General features: G+C 34.4%; 1 protein-coding gene across 7 annotated transcripts in view; it reads right to left on the bottom strand.

The window, feature by feature from the left end:
• Nucleotides 1-22,933, bottom strand: part of IMMP2L (inner mitochondrial membrane peptidase subunit 2) — a 407,522-nt gene that overhangs the window by 304,525 nt on the left and 80,064 nt on the right. For 2 of the 7 annotated variants that reach the window (XM_041421055.1, XM_041421056.1), the window contains one exon: nt 11,589-11,684. The exons of the other annotated variants lie outside the window; for them this stretch is intronic. In XM_041421055.1, coding sequence (XP_041276989.1) covers nt 11,665-11,684 — 20 coding nt within the window. In that variant the 3' untranslated portion in view covers nt 11,589-11,664. Of the gene's footprint in view, nt 1-11,588; nt 11,685-22,933 lie in introns of those variants that run through there. 7 annotated transcript variants of the gene reach the window in all.

Genomic DNA, 22,933 nt, shown 5'->3' with positions numbered 1-22,933 from the left:
ACGCTTGCACTACCGTAATTGAGGTTTTCGTAGTTTGAAAACACCCACTTGACAAAGTGGACAAGATAATCAGGTTACTATATTAGCTCTGTAGCTTTTATGACCAAGTGACTCTACAGAGAAAGAACATGACTTGGCCTCTCCCTTTCTTTCTCCTTATCACCCGCTACAGCAGACTAGAAAAACAACCTATGTTTTTGGAAAGAGCAATACAATGCTATCACTTAATGAATCACTTACTGCTGAAAATAACACAGGGGGTGTAACAGATTCTCAACACCCAAAAGAGCGGAGAATCCTAGAGTAGTTTGAGTTGGAAGGGATAGAAATGTAATCTAATACCATTGCCCTGCAATGAGTAGGGACACCAGCCAGATCAGATTGCTCAGAGCCCCACCCAAACTGACCTTGAATGTTTCCAGGGATGAAGCATTTATCACCTCTCTGGGCAACCTGTGCAAGTGTTTCATCAGCCTCATTGTAAAAACTTCCTTCTTACATCTAATCTAAATCAACTCTCCTTGAATTAAACACTGTTACATTTACCCTATTGTAACACACCCTGCTAAAAGGTTTGTTCTCATCTTGAAAGATCCCTTTTAGGTATTGAAAGGCTGCAATAAGGTCTCCCTGGAGCTTTCTCCAAGTTCTGACCGCAACTCTTTCAGACTGTCTTCATAGGAGAGGTGCTCCAGCCATCTGATCATCTTTGTGGCCCTCCTCAGAACTCACTCCAACAATTACATGTCCATCTTACACTGGGTGCACCAGAGATGGATGTGGCACTTCAGGTGAGGTCTCACCAGAGCAGAATAGAGGGACAAAATCACCTCTCTCAACCTGCTGGTCATGCTTCTTCTGATGCAGACCAGGAATGAAGACTAAGCAAGACAAATTAATTTCAGCAGCAGGAAAGACAGGACGCCAGAAAAAAATAGGGCCACTCCCAGTCCTTTAGAATCTACAGCCTCTCTTGTACCCTGAACCCCCTTCAATTATCCTTCCTATCTCTCTCTCTCCTGTCCAAAATGCACTCAGTAATGATTATGAAACTGAAATTTCTTTCTCACAAAAGTCTTGACTCACTTCTAATTACATAAATTCAGAGGTTATAAAAATTGTGGCTACAGATGATAAAATTAGGAGACAAAGAAAATTTAATATAGAGATGATAAGCAGGAACCAAAAAGCTCAGGGAAAGAAGGTTCATTCTTCATGTAACTGTTATCAAAGTTTTAATCTATTAGCTGTTAAAAAAAAAAAGGCAACAAACTGATAAAGTGCTTTTTCATTGAAGACTAAGACATATGGCAGAAAAATATGACTAAGCAGAGACTCACAGAAGGCATAAACATGTGTTGAACATCAGCTATTTGGTGCAGCCATAAATTTCAGCACCTTGCACCAAGCCAGGTGGGTGAACACAAGCAGGTGCAGATTAGAAAACAGGACAATATAATACCAAAGTCACATTTAGAGATCACACAAACACAAGTACATATCAGTAACTCTGACTTTCGTTCAAAAAATGAGTTTCTGTGTTTACTAAAATTGATACTGATACTTATTCTGATATTTGATTCTGATGAATTCTCAAACTTGGTATCACTTTAATTTTCTAATTACAAGACAACATGAAGCGAATCACAAACACCACGTTTACATTCACCTATTTCTCCTTCTCAAATAGCAGTACTAGTTTGTGCTACAATCAGCAAGTCTAAAAAATTTATTTTTTATAAAAGAAAGTCTTATATTTCATTGCATAGCCATACAGCCATATCAAAAATTATGATCTCACTCCCTGTCATATTTGAAGCAAGTTTAAAGGCATGATACTGTCCTGAACAAAACTCTCTAACCCACACTTATGAAATGAATGTTGCATAACATATTTCTAAACTGGGTCTATACCTATTTCAGAGACATCAAATAGGTCACATAGGTCAACAGACAAGGCCACAGTAAAACATCATCTTCCACATCATCTATCTTTATCCATTTGGCCAGCAAATTCAAATGCAATTCAGAAGGATGATGACTTGAAATATTTCATTTAGAAATAGTACTCACTCCAAACCATTTTAGAACGAAATCTATTTAACAAAATAAAGTTCAAGTGCCAATTAGTATTACATAGAATTTATAATGTTACATTTCCAGAGAAGGGAGTAAAATAGACCTGATATATTTGGGATGGCTTTTCTCAATATATCAAATTGAATGAATAGAAGGATAATGATAATGAGCAGGACCAGGGCCCAAATGGTTACTGTGCAAAATTCTAAACAATGGCAGACCTGTCTCTACCTAGAGAGCTTACAATGCAAATGATATTATTCTTTGCAAATGAAATATAGAAAATAACAGAAACAAAGGAAGTATTTAGATTGATAAGAAACACTCTCAGTTAAAGGGCCTTTAAATATCCTGTGCTAGTTTCCTGAAATGCTGAGCTCAAATTGTTGCAACATAGCACTTGTCAGTGGAGGTATTTCACCGCTGATTCTATAAAGCAGATTACAGTGAATCAAATATTTGTTTGAACTGTGTCCCAAACTATGTCCAAATGTATGTGTGGTTGATAGCTGTACTCTTCAAGCCCATCAGGCAGCAGGCATGTGATTAACCACAGTTAATTCAACTTAGAATTGTCACTGTCTCTTTTAAATATCCTGCTCCAAACTAATGAGAGGATATATCTGAAGCACTACCACAGTAACATTTGCTGCTGTGAAAGGACTATAATTAGCTTGTAAATTGTTTTAATTTATTTGATTAGCCTCTACAAAAAAAAAACCAGGTCATCTGAAGATATTTCTTCCCTGTTTTGATACCTAAATTACTTTTTCCTTGGGCTCATTACAGGCAGCATGTACAGTGACACCTTTGTTGTAAGAGTCAGCTTTTACAGTGTCTGCTAGAATTTTCCCTGCTGAGCATCTATTAAAAGCTGATTTTTTTTCTTTAACTTGCCAATTAAAATTGCTCAACTATTATTGGAAACCAGGTAGAGGTAGAATATATTATTCTGCCAATACTATGATGTCCTTACAGTGATTTCACTGAGAAATTTAAACAACCCTTTCTTTTGAACCAGATCTTCAAGTATGTCCAGAGATTAAATTCCTATAAATTTATAATGTCTTCTGAGCTCACAAGACCCTATTTATATCCTGCAAAGTAGCAGACCTTTACAGACTGCTTCTTGCTTATACTCTGTTGAGGTCACCCACTTTACCCTAAGACAACCTTGTTTACATTGAACACATTCAATCCCCATGTAGAGCCAGCATGGTACATCTACTTCCAAAGGAAAACTGGGCATGTTTACCAGCTTTATTGACTTTCCAAATTAAACTAATCATGCCAGAAACCAGTTCTTGATTCAATATTTCCTATAAATAGTACACTGAAGTCTATGTGTATCATTCTAGGTTATTAGTATCATGATCCACTTCAGGGCTATCAAGCACCCAATCTTGTTTGTGCAGTTGCTCCCCATGCCTGGCATTTGATGATGCAGAGGTTCACCATGAGAACCAAAATCAAGGAGAATGTCTCTCCTGCCTTTGCTCTACCAAAGGCACCTAGGAAAACCAGAGAAAGTAACAGTAGCTAGTCTTGCTGGGAGCTGGAAACAGAAGTAGAACAGATAATAACCTGGGGCAAAGGCGGGGACACCACAGAAAAACACAGCAAATTGTCTTCACAAGTCCACATACTCCTTTTCAGGACACAACTTGGGTTTGCCAAATATGAAAACTAGTCCTATGGCAGCAATTACTAACAAAAGCCACTACCAAAGTTAATATCTCATCTTTTCACACTGTTGCTTATATAGCCCAACACTAGCTTGCGACTACTAAATAGTAGCTTGATATTCTTTCAATAAAATAATAGACAGAAACTAAAACACAGGCTTGTATTTGCATGTACCTCTTGTTTTTCCATATTTCTTTCATAAACAATAATTATTTTTTTTTGTGAGAAAAGTCAACTTCTTTAATTTCAATGTTTATTTTGTGCTTGTCAATATTTAACTGCGGTCTGGAAAGAAAAAATAAAAACATCACAGTAACTTCCTTTTATTTCAAACACTAATGTCAATTTAATTAGCCTGTTTGTTTAGACAACTATCATATTAACATAATTCTTTTAGAAGATTTGTTCATGTGTGCCTTAAATAATGAAAGTGTTATTTTGAGTCCCTTTCTTAACCATATTCAGCTCATTTTAATCTTAGACAGCACCCACTTTTGCCAAAATGTCAGTTTCTGGATAAGGACTCATCTTTATTTCTTCCCCAGACCAATTTGAAACTTATGTTTTTTCATAACATCTCATACCTCTCCATCAATTCAGAAGTCCTTGGTTACTGAAAAACCACCACCCCAGAAGTTTAATTTTGTTTGAGTAAGTTTTCCCATATCTCTAACCTTTTACATTTGTTCCTAGGCTATTTTAGGACCTACATTCTCAGGATGCATCTGTATAGGATAACAGCATGTCAAGATTAATCCAAGGCCATAAAACTAAGTACACACATCACCCCTAAAGGATTTTACTATGTTGGAAAGATCACACTATCACACTTTCTAGCTTGTAGCTTTGATTGACAGGAGGTTGTTTCCTGTTACAAGGAAAACAGTAATCAGATCTCAGAGTAGGAACAACCACTGCTCATATCAGAGGCACTTCATTTGGTGGTGTTTCAGAAATTTGAGATGAAAATTGATTTATGTTGGCCAATACTGTGATGGCAGGATCAAATCAGAGCATTCCAGTGTTTCCACTGCTACAAGAAAAAATTATTGAAATATATCTACTTTTACAAATACCATATCATATTACAGTCATCAAAAAGAAAACACACTGCTCTGGGAGGCTACAGAGTCTCTATCACTGTAAGATTTTAAGGATAGGTTAAACCAATCCTCACAGTGTGTTAATTTTACTTGGAGAAAGTATAATTAACATTAATTATCTGAGGGACACATGGGCAAGAGGCTATCACTGCAGACAGGAAGTCAAAATCCAGCACACATGCATTAATGTGTGTGTGTGCACGTATGGGGGTGTATGACTAGCAGAAGTCCAGAAACACCCAGGGAACAAGGAGTTTTGATTCCTCTGCTCATCACACTGGACACAAAGCTGCAGATTGCTTGTCCTCCCTTCTGCAGGCAGCAATCTTGCACTGAGCACCCAATGGACAGTTTCATTGCACAGGAAAAGGATTCTTTGATTCAAAATGGTGCTTAGAGCACGGGGATGAACTACACAAAGCCACTTTGGCTAAAGTAGTATCCCTCCAGGGCAACTATACAAATTAATACCCTGCTATGCTGAAGTAGAAATTACCTAATCCTCCAGCTACATATTATCACAGATTTAATGGTCTTTGCAAAATAAAGTCATATCATCCAGTGATAATGATCTCCACATGAAGTAAACTTGCTCAATGTTTCCAATAATTCATCAGCTTTCCGTAATTTCCTGCCACTCTCTTTCCAAAGTCTCTGCCTTTCTTATGATAAGTTAATTTTTAATTTAATGGCAGTGTGCTGATTCCAATTTCCTCTAGTGTTTCTCATTGTTCAATATCAGTGAGTGTTATACCTTACATTTTCTTTAGGTTTTTTGTTTGGTTTTAGAACTACAGATTGGCTCACAGAAGGGAAAAAAACTGCAACATGAATTCAGCTATACAACATTGTGTAATTATAGCTAGCCAGCTTCATGTATTAGTAATCATTCCTTAGTGTGGTCTGATTCAAACACTTTGTTTGAGTGGTTGTAACTTTAGGACTTAGAGACACATTTCTAATAATTGCCACTGATGTCTTGCCCTACAGCTATCTGGATGAAATTCTACTGCAATCATGCCATGCAGCTCCACTCACTAAATCAGACTGCTAGAGCACTTCACAATCTTCCCCATTTAAGTTGCTGAAATACTGTTGTGTCTTCTGCAAAATTTGCTGCTACTCTGTTCATCTTCCATTTTCTGGCTAATAATAGCACATTAAGTGCTAACATGAGTCCTAGCAAAGAACTGAAGTACACTGCACTATTAATATAAAGCTTGAACATACATACTGACTACTTTCCTTCTGTCAGACACTCCATTTGAGAAACCTTCCTTCTCCTTTAACATCTTTTGTTTTTCCTAGGCTTTTCTACAGAAAAGCTGGAAAATGAAAGTAACATATATCCTTCAGGTAAATTTCCTCATCTCCTTTCCAGTTCACTTTGGAGTTTTCTTTCTGATATATTTCCACCTACTATAGCAGTAAATACAAGAAATAATATTGACAGCTTAATTATGACAGAACAGCTTGATTTCTCTTGGAATAGGTGTTAAGAGAAGTCTTTCTCACCACTCAAAAAATTCTCCTGCTTAGACTGATTCTTACAATACTAAGATACAGCCTGCATGTTTAAAACTGGAAAAAAAGTTCAAGGGAAGACCTGAAGATTTGGAATGTCCCTACAGTTCCAGAATTTAAGGAGAGAGTGAATATTTTTAAGAATGCTTTGTAAACTGTTGAAATGTAAATGTAACCGTGCCCAGGACAAGGACTAATCTCATCATGGGTTTACATAAGCAGTATTATTCAATGCTAAAATATTCTTTATTAGCACTCTCACGCAGAATCCTCATTTTTCATAGCTGAAAACAGAATTTGATAAATATCCTCACATGTGCTGCTGCCTATACGGAGTTGCTCTGTAGGTCAGATAAATGCCAGTAGAGTCAAAAGCCATAGTGTTGTTATGGCTCTGAGGATTTAAGGAGATAAGTCAAGATTTGGAAGAAATAGTAGTATCTTTTATTTAATTAAGTCATACAGCTGGACTGCCTGAAGCTAAGATCTTCTATTGGGCCTGTGTTCCCAAAAACAAGTGGGTTTTTTTTTTTTTGGAACTGATAAAAATCACTATGACACTCTGTAAATCTTGCCTTAGTGACATGAAAAAAAGATCAAAACAAGAGAGCACAGTTCTGAAGAAGAGCTTAGTTTTGAAAATTTTAACAAACTAGTGGCACATATCTGAATGTGCTTCCTGGCTGTTGCTTAGAAGGAATGAAAAGTACTTGTTAAACAAAGACTGAAGATTAAGAAAAAGTGGTCCCTTTGTTGCTTTTTTAAAAAATCATGGTGGGCGTAGAAAAACATTCACCACTTCACCACAAAGACTTATGAAATAGTTATTTCTTTAAATATCATTGGTACACCTGCTATTTTACTGGCTGAAAAACACCTAAAACCTGCCAGCCTAATAACACACAGTGTTCATAATGAAGGAAAGAATACAAAGGCATGTCAATTCAGACACACAAATGGACCTAAAATTTATACCCACATGTGACAATTTAGTAAATTATTTATATGCATCAGAAAATTTACAGAAAGGATTTGAAAGTACAAAACAAAAATGCTTTGCAGATAGACTGAGAAAGGTATGTACAATTGAGTAGGAGGTAAGACATGGAACATTAGGACTAATAAATAAATGCTAACCTTGAGAATGAATGCCTAGAAAATTATGGCATTCAGAAGAGAAAGTATTGAGGGCTGCTTGGTTTTGCTGAACAAAGTTACAAAACAAAATGGAAACTATGCAACTGAAATAAAGAAACTGGTAGGAAGTATTTTGCAGACAGAGGAGGAAAAAAAAGATCAGTTAAAATTTGTCTGAGGCAATATGTTTTTCAGACACAATATACTCATGGCACTTTATCACTCAGTATAATTTACTGTTTCAGAAGTATCATTTATGATATAATGATTTTGCAATTTCATGTATTTTGAATCCCTGCAGGTTTTCTCATTTATTATAAGAAAGTGTATATTTAACTATAAAAAACATGATGGGTGCCTGGCTCTAGGACCAAGCAAATAGATGAGTACAATCTAACAGAACTATTTTGCAGACCTGGTTTCTGTAAGCAGTCATGTCCCTTTATAGCACGTAGAATAGAAATGGGCTTTAGTGATGTACAAAAGAAACTCTTACTTGGATTATGCCAGTATTAATTATACAATACAATAGCTCCTCTGAGATGAATAGAATTGTGGTAGCTTGTGAAAAATGTGCATATCTTTTCCTACTGAGAAGCACTGCAGAAGTATAATAATTGAATTAACAAATTAGAAGGCTTGCCAAGCACATAGCAGGATCTAGGTTTATGGATAAGAGTGAACGAAATTGTAAGATTAAAAAGTAATCACTTTTTTAAAAATTTCACTTTTTAAACTGAGACCTTCTGTCATATATGGCCACAAGCATCCTACTTTTGAGAATTTAGTCCCACACTGAGCAAGTCAGGATACTGCAGTGTTTTCTGTTGTAAAAGTGTAAGAACATAACTACTACTTGCCAACTATCTCTACTTTTCTACTGCCTTCATCTTATTGCAGACACATCTTCTTTCCATTACTGTCAAAAGTTAAAATTCTCTTCTTCATAACCATAAAATTATTGTAACTTGTTTTAAAATAACAAGTGATCCTAGATCACTGTACTTTAACAATTTTGAAAATAAACTAATTCTTGAAAATAATGTGTTTGACTCAAGTGGCTTTTTTATAGAACTCCTTTTTGTAGTTAAACATTTGGTTTGGTTCTATGTCTGTGATTTTTAACTTCTTTGTTTCATCTCCTGTTTTCATGGATGATTAAATGCTGCAGTGGTAAACCATATTCAATGTTGCATTTAAGACTTCAGTAAATCAATAAATCTAAACTTTTATTCACGTGCTCTAAAAGGAAAAGATGCAAAGTGGTAACAGTTTTTTGACTTCTGTTCTGGTTGTTGTTTTATTGTTTGTTTTTTATCAAAATCAAATCAGAACCAAAATAAAGAAAATCCCTAAGAACTAAGATATACACTTTTTGGCAATTTGTCCTGTAATCTCTCCTAATTCTGGGAAATGTTCTCATCCCCTGTCTATGAATGTAGAGCAAATATAACACTCATATAGCAAGTAACATGTTTGTTATGTAATGGTGTGACATTTTAAATAAAATTGAAAATATGCATAGCAAGAAAATATGCAGTGGAAACACCTCACAAAGCAAAAGCATAATCTATTCACTAGTGAATGGAGGGGTGTGTGATAATCAGGCATTTCTAAAAATATCTTCTTGATTCAGATAATAGACCTTACTTCAGACTGTACATGAGAAAAGCTAAGCTGATGAAAGTAATTTGATAAGGACAACATATTTAGTGTTACCTTTTAGAAGTACATTGCCATTGTTGTAGTTATATTAATAATATTTTAAATCACTATTTAATTTCACCTTTAAAAAATACCTTTGCAGAGAGAAAATGGTGACATCAGCTGTTAAATCAGCTGTAGATATCAGCAAATATCCTCTGCAGGAAAAAAAAAAATTATTACAAAAGCAAAAGGAGTTATTTCTTAAGTAGCACTTATTGCATAAGGAGTTCTACTCACCAGGGAGAAAATTACTGGACTTTTCTATTTTAATTACAAGTAAAGGAACTTAGTTCTTGACTGTGTATCTAATATTCTGTGCAATTGTTTATTATGACAAATTGCTCAAAATTATTGTCTTTCAAGAAAAATTTCATTATGGCAATTAATTCTCCCAGAAAAAGACGTACAATTTCAAAACCAGGTGATCCTGGTCACTTCTGCAGGTCATCTGAGAAAATTCCCTATTGGCTTCTGACTTTAAGAGACAATACTTCATTACACAAATGAAGAAAAAGCAACTGCAGAAGAAATATAGCCTTTATCTTGTTAGGCTATAGAACACAGAAATCCACTAGGAATGATCACAGCTATTTCACAGAATTGTATTTTAAATTAAAAAGAAATATCTGAATAATGTACAGGTTATTTTTCCATTTCAAAATACTTCCCTATTTAAAACCACTATACTAATTACAAAAACATCAATAAAATTAATAAACAAGAAATCATCTAGTGGTTTTGAATAGTTTTCAAATATTGACCTAATAGAAAAGCATTAAGTTAAATCTATGTAGAGAGTTTGGTATTTCGAAACTGACAAGATAAAGTGTCATTTTTTATCTACCTACATGGAGATGAGGGATGCAGATACAGGGACGCTATTCCAGTTTTCCTGCTCATTATCATTCTTGAAAGGACAAATATTTTTTTCAGATAGCAAAAAGGAGCAAAGGAAAAAGGTGCCTACGACCCTGGAGGCATCTTCATAGTGCATTGCTTTCTTCTACCAACTTCAATGAATTTGGGCAGTAGTTACTGTAAACGCTATCCTTCTTATCCAAACTACCACAAAGGCAGCTTAGAGGTGTTTCCCCTCCTACAAGGGCATTTCTTACTTGGAGATCTATGTGATTAGCACAGACATTTCTGTATTTCAGTATCTCTGCAAAACACATGTTGCATATAAAAGGTACTTTGAAATATTTGACAACAACAAGATCTGAATTCTTTTATGAATATGCTGTAAGCAACAGGTACTAAATTTTTTATTAGTATTATTGTGGAAATGTAGACTAAGTACCATATTGCAGAAAAAGCCTAACGAGTTATTGAATCCAGTGGGACCAGATTAACACAGAACCTTCCTGTGGTTTCCAGTAAATGAAAAACCCCACAGTTCATGTGACAAAGCAGCTGGCAAAATGCAGATTTAGCTGTCAGGCAGAAATCTGTGTATGACTGCGTTCAAGCAAAGAAGTGGAAAATAACTTTTCAACAAAGTTTTTCCTTGCAACTATTTCCTTTGAAGAAGTAAAAACCAGAAATTCCTGGTTATTATATAGAACCATACCATAAATTTTCTCCCCACAATTTTTTTAAAAGAACAAAAACAAAGTCAGCTTTTTCTTTGTGAGGATATAAAGCCATCTTTTTTTTCACAGACTTCAGCCAAATTTGAGATTGGCATTAATCCCTAGAAACTGGAATGATGCTTCTATACTGCTAACAACCATTCATTGTCCTATGACTTCTATGGTATTTAAGAAAACAAAAGTACAAAAATGCATCACATTGTTAGTCTTATATGTTAATTGTAAAACTTTTGGTTCTCATCAAATGAAGAGTCGGAAGGATTTCACAGCATGTTAAAACATATTAAGAAGGAATATACAAAGAATGAAGAACTATTTCAGGTGAAAGACAGTAGTAACGGCAGAACAAATAAAATTTAAAATGTAAACATACTCTATATATGTATGTATAATATTCAACTGATCATCAATACACTTGCAAAAATGTTAGTACCTCATCTTGCAATAAGATACGCTGAAACGATCTTCCAATTAAAGCACTGGGTATACAAACTCATAAAAAAATTATATATTTCCATAGTTTTTAATAATGGAAAGGTATTGGCTGAAGTGGTCTTACTAACTGTATACTTTCCAGCAGAAAACTAAGAGACAACTCCTTGCATTCTAAATCTCACCAGGATAAGTCAAGAAAAACATCTCTTATTTTGAATTAGTAAAAATGAAAAGCTTAAAAGCACTTTTCAACAAAGTAAACTTTCAAGTAAAAAAAAAAAAGCTTAAAAATGGCATTGGAAATGTTGACTATAAAATTACTTACTCTGTAATTTAAGAAATATCAAAGAAAATTCCAAGAGAGAAATTGAGAAATCTCTGAAATCAGAGACCCAGATTCACTAGAGGGAGAATTTCTTTCCTGGAGAAAACAGAAAAAAAATATATAACTTACAGAAGACAAGCATGTAGAACTAAGCTCAATTTATTTCACTCTGGGAGTCCCTATCCATCCTCACACACCAAAGACTCAAAATGAAACGTTTTAAAATCTTAAAGGTAAATATAAATTCTTACAGCTTTAAATATTAAGAAAATATGTCAGTCTCAAATGTTTTTATTTTATTTGCTGAACAAAACATTTCCATAAATTTTTAAAATGAAAATTGTAATAGCAAAAATCAACTTCAAGGTCTCATACACTGACACCTATTCTGGCTGTTGACGGCAAAAAACCCCCATAAATTATTACAGCATCTTAATCATTCAGTTGGTGTAGGCCAGCATGCACACTTGACACCTGCTTTCTAAGGTCACCATCTAAACAGGATCACATAAAAAAAATTGCTTCTAACAAAGAGCAATTTACACAGAGGTGAATCACTTATGTATGATGTTTTATAAGACATAATGTAGCACTGCTGGCACTCCAAAACCTCATACTAAAAAAGAACCAAACTGAAACATACCTCATAGGAGGGTCAGTGTCATCTCTGGAGACTAAAAAATTACTTACCCTTAGATCCAAAATTCTTGACCGCTCTTTTACATTAATCAGAATACTCTTCCAAATTTAGACAAAAGGAAAGCCAATGATTTACAGGTGAAAACTTCTGTAAATCTGAATTTAAGTCCAAATGTCTGATTTTGAATTTTAGCACCCAAATGTCAACTTTTCTATATTTATACTCTGTTTCAATTTGAAGATATATATTTTCCAGAATCTAATTATGTTTTTGGCAGAAACATGGCCCAGAGCTTTCTGGAGTTCTGCAGATTTTTAACACCAGAACTCCTGGCAAAATCTCTATATAGCAGATAAAATTTTAGTAGAGAAAGCAAAAGAAAAAAAGCAGTAAAAATCAAAATTCTCTCCTCATCTCTTACATAACTGATGTTCTTTGAGCTTGCTTTCTCCTATTTGGCCAGAAATCAAAGACTGCAACAGGGCTCAAAAGCACCTTTTCAAAATGGTGCACTTTTCATTGGAAGCAATTTGAAGTTTCTGCAGTCAATTGTTTGAAATATTTTTTCATACAATAAGATCCTTTGAGAGAAAAAATAAATTTTTTTAAAAAAATTTTTTAGTAGTTCATTACTCATTAATTAAATTCTATGAGAATGAAACTTCAGTTATAACCTCCTTTTCCCCAAGCTAGACTCCAACACATGGAATTCTAACAAACATTACAGAAAATTAAACATTGGAGACAAAAAAAAGAAAATTTTATATTAAACTGTAAAGATGGGCAAAGGATTTGTTAAAGAACATGTGAAAATTGTTTCAAATATTCACTGTCTTGATCATCTCCTCTGTACAAAAAACCCATTATTATGCATCACCAGCATGGAGAATGAATGAACTACTTCTGATTTCTCCCAACTAATCTTCTTATAACATCATCTCACAAAGAGAGAAAATTACTCAGTAGTCATGAGGAAAAAAACATCATTAACACCATACATCAAATTATCATTTCATAAAAGAACTTGACAGTCAACAGAAGATCTTCAATAATACTACAAAGTACTTTTAAGAAAAATATCCTTAATTTCGGCAAATTGTTTTGTAAGGACTATGGAACATCATTCCAGACAAAGCCTAATTCTTAAACAGAATCAGGGGGCTCCAAATTTGTCCTTATGCTGCACATTAGGTGCTTTTCAGGTCTCTTCCTATGCACCAACCAAAGTCTGAAGATCTGCAGCTTCTTTAGGTAATACAAACCAGTACTTTTACCCTATTGTCAAAAGTGGTTGTCTCATGTATTGTTTTTTCTCTCTAATATCCAACCTAAAAATCCCTCTCTCTTCTCTAAATACATGTTTGAAAAGCAAGTCAGAAATCTCCAACTGGGATCCTTATGCTTGAGTTAACTGATTATAAATGCGTACATTGTTAATTTTACAGCTGATTCTAGTTCTAGCTGCAAATAATCCTAGACTGTAACTCCAAGGTTATTTAAGAGATCCTCTTAAATTTAACCCCAAAATATTCAAGGACAATATTAAAAAAATATTTCCAAATTATAACATTCACTGAGTATATACCTACATCTAATATATGTACATCTAGTAGAACAGTACCTACCAAAATTACAGAATTAACACCTCCATCAAAAAAGCATAAACATTAAACTTCAAAAAAGAAGTTAAAAGAAATAAGTTAACCTTTTGAAAGGGAAAAAAATAAAATTCAGAAAATTTTCTCTGAATGTCCAAATCTTGAGTTCTGTATCTCAAGACAAAAAAAAAAAAACAAAACAAAACCAAAAAAAAAAAAACAAAAAAAAAAAAACAACAAAAAAAAAAAACCCAAACTTTTTAAAATTCAAAAAATGTAAACCACACCAAAAAAAAGTTAAATTGGGAGCAAGTAGGAGACTCAAATAATCATAATTAGGTATAATTATTCCTAGAAACATCATGGACATTTTGGGGACCAGCACAGCATTTAAATCAAAGATTGTGAAGGTCACAGGAGCTCATAAGTAAAAATATAAGCAGATCACTTGCAAGTGCAAGGTTGAGATCATTTACAAGGTTGAGAAGCTAAAAAAGAGGTTTAGATGAGGTCAGAAGTAGAATAATTGTTAGTTTTGTTATTGTATTGAAAGAATGAAAAGTTGGATTACAGCAGTTGGAAATAAACACAATGGTACACAAGATATGCATAACTAATTGGATCAATTCCTCAACCAGGTGATAGGCTTTGAGTATTATTTCACAACTGTGGGAGAAAAATATATTCAAAATTTATAAAAGTTTTTACTCAAAAGCTTTGCAATAAACTTTAAATACCAAAAAATACTTTTTAATGAATAGGCCTTCCTGCTGGATTCATTTGGATGAACATTTATTGAAGCACTAATTGTCAGCACTACTTTCAGATCTCCATCAGTTCTCATAAATGTCCATATGTTCTTTGGCTTAAAAGTGCAGCTTAATGACACAGGAAAGTGCAAGCCAATTTATCATCCTTCCTTAACCTTTTGAAAATAAATTCATTTTTATGAGAAAGAATCACGGTAAATAAAGTAAAGAGCATTTCAATTCTATCATAATAGTGTCATGGTGTCATTTTGCATTGTCTTAATGCAATTGCTTAACTTTAAAATTACTCAAATCAATCACTTTTTTTTTTCCCTGACCTAGAGTTTAGTATCTCTAGAAGGGCAAAGACAAGGACCAACATTCCAAATAGCTTTATACATCTGAGATGTGACTACCCACCAGGTGTTTGTGCATGTCTCTCAGCAGAGCCACATTTCTACAGTACAACCTCTACTTTCAACATATTTACGCTAGTATAAAATTCTTTGTGCTATAGGGATTTATTGTTCCTTCAAAAACCTACACTTATGTGAAAGATTTTAACCAGTATAACTGAATCCACACTAGAGGGTGCTGCTATTTTAATTGTAAAAGGTTTTTACAGATACTGCAACTTCAGAGCAGTATATTTTATAATGTTTAAGAAATATTTTCTTGCTATCTGGGACAGTTAGCAAGAAAATTACTACCAAATGAGAATTAAACTTATGATCACAGACAGGCTTTTGCGCTGAAGGTCAGGGTGTGTGATGTGCTGCTCTAGCCAACCATACATACAATAAAGATAACCTACTAACTCGTGGTGTGTTAGAACGTGTACTTAATGCTTCAAAGCCACAAAATTCATAATAGACACAGGAGAGTCTTTTTTCCCCCATCTGCCTCACTATAGCTCACCAGACACATCACTGATACATGTCAAGCCTTGTTCAAAATCAAGAAGTTGGTTATTATTTGCTACCATAATTGCACATCAGTGCTTGTATTTAACATATGAATAAATTAGTAAAGAGAATGTAGAATTTTTAGCATCATAAAAACAGTTTGTAAAATGAATGCTGACAGATTTGAAACTGCACAAAATTGTACTGACTCTTCCAAAAACAAAAGTATGTACTTTTTCCATGTTGCATTAAGATTAAAGAGGAAAACACACTTTACAAAGTACATTCAACTTGAAAGCTTCAAATAGAATTTTGCCTCAGGCTGCAGAATAGCCTTTGCATGAGCTTCCATACCAATAATTCCATCTTCCTTGATCCATACAAAGCAACATTTATATGCTGCCTCTTAGCTGAACTCCCTGCTCACACTTTAAAGTTTCTGAGAACATGGGCTTTACTGGGAGGTCTAGTGTATCATGTCAGGGCCCATTTATCCTGGTCCATATTCCCATTGTTCGTGCAGTATCAAACCCACCCAAGAATAAATACTATAGATAAGAATGAACTTGGAAGAAATAGTTTATCTTCTTAGGTTTTACTTCCCCAGAGACTCCTGTCTCTCAAGCTCTATCCAAAGAATAAAGGAGAGAGGAGAAGATATTACTCTACCTTCTCTCTTCTACCTTTTCCACAGGCAAACGGAAAAGATTCATAAATACAAGAAAATTAAGGAAAAGGGTTTGTCATTTTGGAAAACTGTTTTGGCAACTAACAAGCCTGATGCCACAGAGGGATCCTATGAAAAAAAGGAAGATTTTACTCTAATTCCAGTTCGTATGCAGAGGGGGGAAAAAAAAAAAAAAAAAAAACACACACCACAAACCACAAATTAAAAAAACCCTCAGAAAATTATAACAAATGTTGCAACAGATGCACTGATTAAGGGCTACAATGTACACTGCACAGTAAACCACTGTAAAGATCTTAAAAAAAAATCTAAAAGATGATCCAGGGGAAAAAAAAGCTAAAAATGAGAATTTGAAACATTTCTAAGACTTCTTGATTTCTGGTCTCTTGTCCCCACTCTTTTTCTCTGTTTCTTCTGGCCCTTTCCCTCTTCCCCCATTCTCTCCCTCCTACTATTTTTGTGGGGGGAAAAAAAAAAAAACAACAACAAAGAGAAAATTAAATGCTTCACTTAGTTGTCAGAAAGATATAAGCACTACTTAAATTTTTCAGGTGAATCTGCACTTGGAAAAGCTTATCCATCCAAAGAAAAAGCTACTAGGTAAAACTTGTAAGTAGCAAATAGCAAACATTAGAATAGCTAGCAAAACATTACACTAGAAAGCATTCATTTAAAGGATGTATTCATTTTTTTTTAAAAATACATTTGCATAAAATTCTTTATTTACTGACAATTCTGTAAATCTAATACAATCTTTGTACAAATATACGTTGTGAATCATTTGCACAGCTGCAGGAATACCTCCAGTAGTTAAAAATCCTTTAATTTTTTCTGAGAATCTATAATATCTCATATTAGGATCACCAGCATAACTTTGATAGTCAAAACAACTATCCACACACTTCACTGGTATTAAGGTTCAAAGAATTCTCAACATACCATAAAAAAAAAAACCTGTTTCTGGATTACAACATCCAGGGAAGGGAAGACCAACGTTACAGATCCCTAAGGTCCAATTTCTTACCCACTTTTGTTATTCAACAACATCGGCTGAATGAACATAAGAATGGGCATTATGAAAATTGCTCTTTGAGACAACTAAAACAATTCTTTCAAAACATTTTTTAGTATTATCTCATAAATGATGTGGCTTCTTGTTTTACTCCATGTACAAACTGAAAACCTGATTTTTAAGAAAATCTATCACTAAACACAGAATTGTTATTTAACTACTGACAAGGTAATCAAGTAGGTTTTACCATTTCATAGTAATTCAAACTATATTACTAAGAAATGTCTTAGAAACAACAGGTTACTTAGCACTTAGCAAAATGATACCACTTTCCCAGAAGTCTGTAAAATGTTATCAATTAATATTATTTGATTTGCTACTATGATATTGCTAACATGTATCATTGCATACCACCCGAGGCATTTTCTCTTTGCTGCAAGAGTAATGGTACATCTCATAGGACATGCATGGAGAAATGCACAACACATTCACTGAACCAAAATGATCTGGGCTTGAACTGACCTTTCATTATTGAAATCTTTGCCTTACAATCCACTTTTGATGCAGTAGGAAAAAAATCTGTCCTTCAAAACTTGTTCTGTTTATTAGCAAAAGCATTTGTGACTTATTTATTTCCATCTAGTCTGTTTTACTTAAATTTGCCCTTACATTTTTCCCCAAACACTTGAAACTTCTATATGCACAGGGTTCTATCAAGTTTGATTAATTCAGATAGACTTCTGTGGACAAGTAATCTTGCTCACTTTATTTATCTGTTTGCATAGCTTCTTGTATACTGATATCATGTGAAAAAAGGAGGGAAACTTCCAAGTGGCTGAAATAGAATCAACCAGTATATATAAATAATTTTACAGCCGTAAATACATATTTTAGTATAGTTTGTCTCACCATATAATGTAACTTTTACACAAGAAGCTATTATCTGTCTGTAATAATGGAAAGAGCACAACAAGCACAAAGACTAGATAATACTTATGAGAAGGGGTCGCTGAGCTAAGCAGATCTTCCTGTGAGCCAGCATTATCATTCCTATATTCTTAGTTAATGTCACTTTGGGAAAAGGTCAGTTGTGTATGTACATGAAAAAAATATTGAAATGACAAAGTAAGAAAGCATACTTGGAAACAAAAAAAAAAAAATAAAATCCAAGCTATGTGTAGTACAAAGGAAAATACAGAAGTACATATTCCAAATTGTATCTTATTTTCCCTAGTCATTATGCCCATTTAAAGACCATTTCAAATAGCTCTGTACATTTCTTAAATAATCTGTTTTTACAAAGGCTGCAATAATTAAAATACTATTATAAGATCACAGCCATATTAGGATGCTACAGTTGTCACCACACTGCAAATCTAGCACACCCTGAAAACAAGCATGCTGAAGGAAAGGCATTTGTAGGTGTATTGTCACAGGATTCCACTTTGTGTTCCCTTTGCCACTGTTCCTAGCAGTGAATCATTCTAAATATTCAGAAGATACTCCAGAAACTTTCCACTCTGGTAAAAATACATGGGAATATATAAAGAGCTTCTCCTCCTTCATTTCCAAAACCAAAGAAATGTAGCCATCAGGATCAGAGTTGTATGACCACATGTTAATGTAGCAGGACATTCCCCCCTGTCACAGGAGGACTTATCTGTTCTGCCTAATAGCTGGTGCAATAGCTCAGGGCATCTTCCCCCTCACGTGAATTTGCTAATTGGTGAAATAACTCCATCAGGACAGCTTGCCTGGCAGTGAGTTATGTTGGCACCACTGAGGTGACATTCCCAGCTGACAACAAACACTTTGCCTCGAAAGGGAGGTTGTAGGAAGATAAGCTGGAATTTCTGACTGACAGACACTTCACAAACTATAAAAGCTACTACAAACTTTCATAAAGCAGAAGCCTTTTGCACATTCCCTGGAAATGTGTGGGGTCTTTCCCCCAAAGCTGGGATGCCAATTTTTGTTGGCATCTTGTTGTTACTCTTCCAAGTAACTGAGGGTTGAGTGAAATGGCTTTGCAAACCCCATCATAAATTTGGTGATAAATTACACTGACTCCTAATCTATACTATTTCTTTGCTAGTTATAATATAGGTGCCTTTATGTCATGCACTGTTTTATGCAATCTAGTAGTAGTTCTTTTGTTTTATCCTGTGTAGTAAGTAGCTCTGTTGAAGGTTTTTTGTTTGTTAGGTTCCTGTCTATTCAATAGACTCTTTTTATAATAGACCTGATCTGCCATTCTTGAGAACCTGCAAGCCAGAGCGACTTAGGTACACGGCACCTGCGTAGAGCTGCTGTCCAAAATCTGAGCCTCAGGCAGGGCGTGTCTAAAGCTCTCACTCAATCCATAACAGTTGTACTGAAGATGATGCAGCAGCGCTCAGTGATGTACATTACCTGCCATGGGTCAGGTCCAAGGGAAAAACACACAGCTAGGCAGAGACTGAGATATGAAACTGGGACAAAAATTCATTATCATTAACTCAAAGTAGCCAGAAAAATGTGGGGAAAGCCATCTTGTTTTATTGTATCTGTGCAGAAAGAAAAAGAAGTCTAACTTGGAAATGTTTTATCGCCTAAAATTTATCTAATATAAGTCTTAACAGGTGTGGCACCAAGGTTTTATTTAGCTTGGAAACTGCTAAAAATGCTTAGACCTGTAAGCAATTGGAGCTAGTGAAAAGCACAACAATCAGCTAACAACCATCCCACTCAAATAAGTATGGACTGGCACCTCAAACACCTACCTGAAGCCGAGACCATGAGTCTGCATAGCCAGGAATAGGTAATACCTGTAAATAATTATCAAAGGTAGTGGCTGGAGTAGACCATAGCTAGATATCCTTTTTCCATAAAAGATGTCCTGAAGCATTACATTTTGTAACTTCAGGATGACACTTTGGTTTGTATCATTATTACGGCATTATTATATAGTCACACCTAAGTCTGTTTAACACACTCCCTTGCACAAAAACTTGCAAAAAGTTTAGCTTTTCATTTGCTTTCATTTTGATCTAGTTAAGAAAATTATCTAATATTTCTTTTTTGAAGTTCTAAAGTCAAAGTCAGTGATAAAATAAGGCACAGAATAATGCAAATTATATGTAGTAAAAAGAAAACTTAAGTCTTCTGAGATTCCACAGGGAGATATTTATTGCCAAAATTAAAAGGAAGAAAAGAAAGAAAAAGAGCATGATATTTTGTATTCAGGTATAGAGATACAGGCATTGTAAGCTCTTCCTTGAAAATATCAATTCAAAACACATTCTCACTATCCCTACTTACCCTGTCAACTTTAGACATCTCATGCATTGTTTCTCCCACAAAAGCTCACAACTTTACACAAGCAGGGCATTTATTTTCTAGAATCTAGGAATATATTTCATTATAATTTCACTAGTTATGTAATGCTAATAATATAAGGAATGAAAGATTGATTTCAAAGTTACGTGATGTTTAGATACCAATTAAATTAATGACGTGTTAGTTTTTCAATCTAGAGACCTTGTATGTGACTCTACCTACCAGATAGCTGGTGTAGTGCTAGAACTTCCAAAAACAGTATTCCCTTCACCTACAATGTATCCTGCTCTACACTGCCACTTAATCAGAGGGCAGCTAAGAGAATGAATACAAGAAAACCTTGTGATAAGAAACCTGAGTTCTGAAGAAGGTCAGTCCAACTGCTCTGGCACAGGCAGTTTTCTAGAGAGAAGCACCTTGCTAGGACTTTCTGCAACAGCATGTACTTTGCCCACATGTATAGGACACAATCAAAAAAAAGAGAAGAAGAAAAAATTCAGCATCAAAGTAGGGATGATGGTATAGAATGAAAATAGACAAAATCCATTGAAGAACATATTAACATCTCTGTAACCTAAAATAAACACATGTACACACAGAACTGTGTTCCACATTTAGTGCCCAACTCCACAAAGCTAGCTTTATTTCCTATTTATTAGTATTGTCATAATACGAAAAACAAATACTATTTGTTAGGAAAGCAGCCGTTACACAAAATTAACAGACATATTCTGCTTCAGGGCATGAATACAAGAAAATTGTCAGACATTAATAATGTAGACAGAGCATTTTCCTGGGAAAATGAAGATCCAGTGGAACAACAGATAAATCATGCCCAACCGTTCACTGTTTGTTGTTTCACAATCTGTTGTATTTTATAGAATGTGACTAGTACAAGTCTGTTACAGCCATAAAAAAATTAGCAGAAATTAATATGTAAATTACTGTAGTGCCTGTGTGGGAATCCATTTCATTAATTTGAATTCACTGACATGACTGTGTAATCTAAATTTATGAGGTTTTCGACTGCCAGTCCATGGAGAAGTCCAGATTTATTGAATTTTGCTTTAAAAGTATTTTGTGCATCAAATAATACTTGCAGAGAAGTAATGTACAAGAATGGCTTGGAGTTTAATTTATATAACATATACCAGGCATTTTGCCTGTGAAAAGACCTATAACCTACAGTGCCAAAAAAAAAAAAAAAAAAAAAAAAAGAGAAGGCACTTAGATATTTCTTTTTAACACATTTATGGACAGCAATGAAAACAAATTACTGGAAGAGGGAATAAAGAAAGTTTTTGCAGTTCTCAGTGAAGTAAATACTGCTCATAATTATTTTGTTCAAATAAATGCAAGAAATCATCTTCTTGTTAATATAAGGGCTTCATGACGCATAGAACTCAAGTTGAAGAAAAAAGGCACAGAATAAATCACATGCAAATCTGAACAAGAAGATTTATCAATACATAGGCCAGCTTGAAGGTTAAAGCTTCAATACCAAGTTTTAGAAAATAGCAGCAAAATAAGAAATAACAAAATTCCTTACCATTCAACACTTTAACTAATACCTGGATGCAAATATAGCAAATGCTTTGCATAATCTTGGCCTTAAAATCCTCTAGTTGTAATCCTCTAGATGTAAAACAGGTATCCAAATAAGATGATACAATCAAAATGTTTCTCAAGAAAATACTGAAAATAACATGTTAACAAGCTTTCTGAAGAAAAGAGGAAATAGAAAAGACAGAACAAAACATCGACTCAGTTATGAAGCTCTAATTTTAAAAGGACAAAAATATGAAGATTTAAAAATATTTATATGATAAAAAGGTTTTCTTTTCAATTATTGATAGCATTGTAAAGTGGGATTTTCCCCCAGTCTGATTCTAAATGTTTTGATATGACCCTATTTGCTCGTTGAATGCATTATGAGGCTCATTATTTTGCAAAATGCAATTTTGTTAAGAAACAGGATTGTTTCATTACTACAGCTTAAGTGTTTTTCACTATGGCATAAATACGAGGTTTTTATCTAGGAGTGCCTATGGTGGAGTTTTACCCCTACACATTTCAGTCTTTTTCACATACAGACATGGATCCATAAACAAAATGAGTTTTCATGTATCATTGAGCATTTGAATGAAGAAAAGCGCTTTGAAATTAGGATTTGGGGGCAGGCAAAGAGACAATTTGGTATCAGATTTGTTTGAACACGACACAATGAAGAATATATTCCCAACCAGTAACGAATCTTTCACACTTGTCAGATCCTCCTGTCAGCATCCCCTGCAGCTCTGCTGACTACCAGAACACCTGTCTGCTCCAAGGTCACTGATTCAATGTCACATTGCAGTGAACATGCTCATGCACAATTAGGATTTCAGTATCATCTTGCAAGAGATTTTGTTGTCTCTGTTATTTTACTTATAACT

This window comes from Onychostruthus taczanowskii, unplaced genomic scaffold, assembly GCF_017590055.1.
Source record: "Onychostruthus taczanowskii isolate IOZ18803 unplaced genomic scaffold, ASM1759005v1 scaffold68, whole genome shotgun sequence".
In the NCBI taxonomy this organism is placed as follows: Eukaryota; Metazoa; Chordata; class Aves; order Passeriformes; family Passeridae; genus Onychostruthus; species Onychostruthus taczanowskii.
Note: the sequence above shows the minus strand (reverse complement) of the source record. Positions and strands in the feature narration are given on the sequence as shown.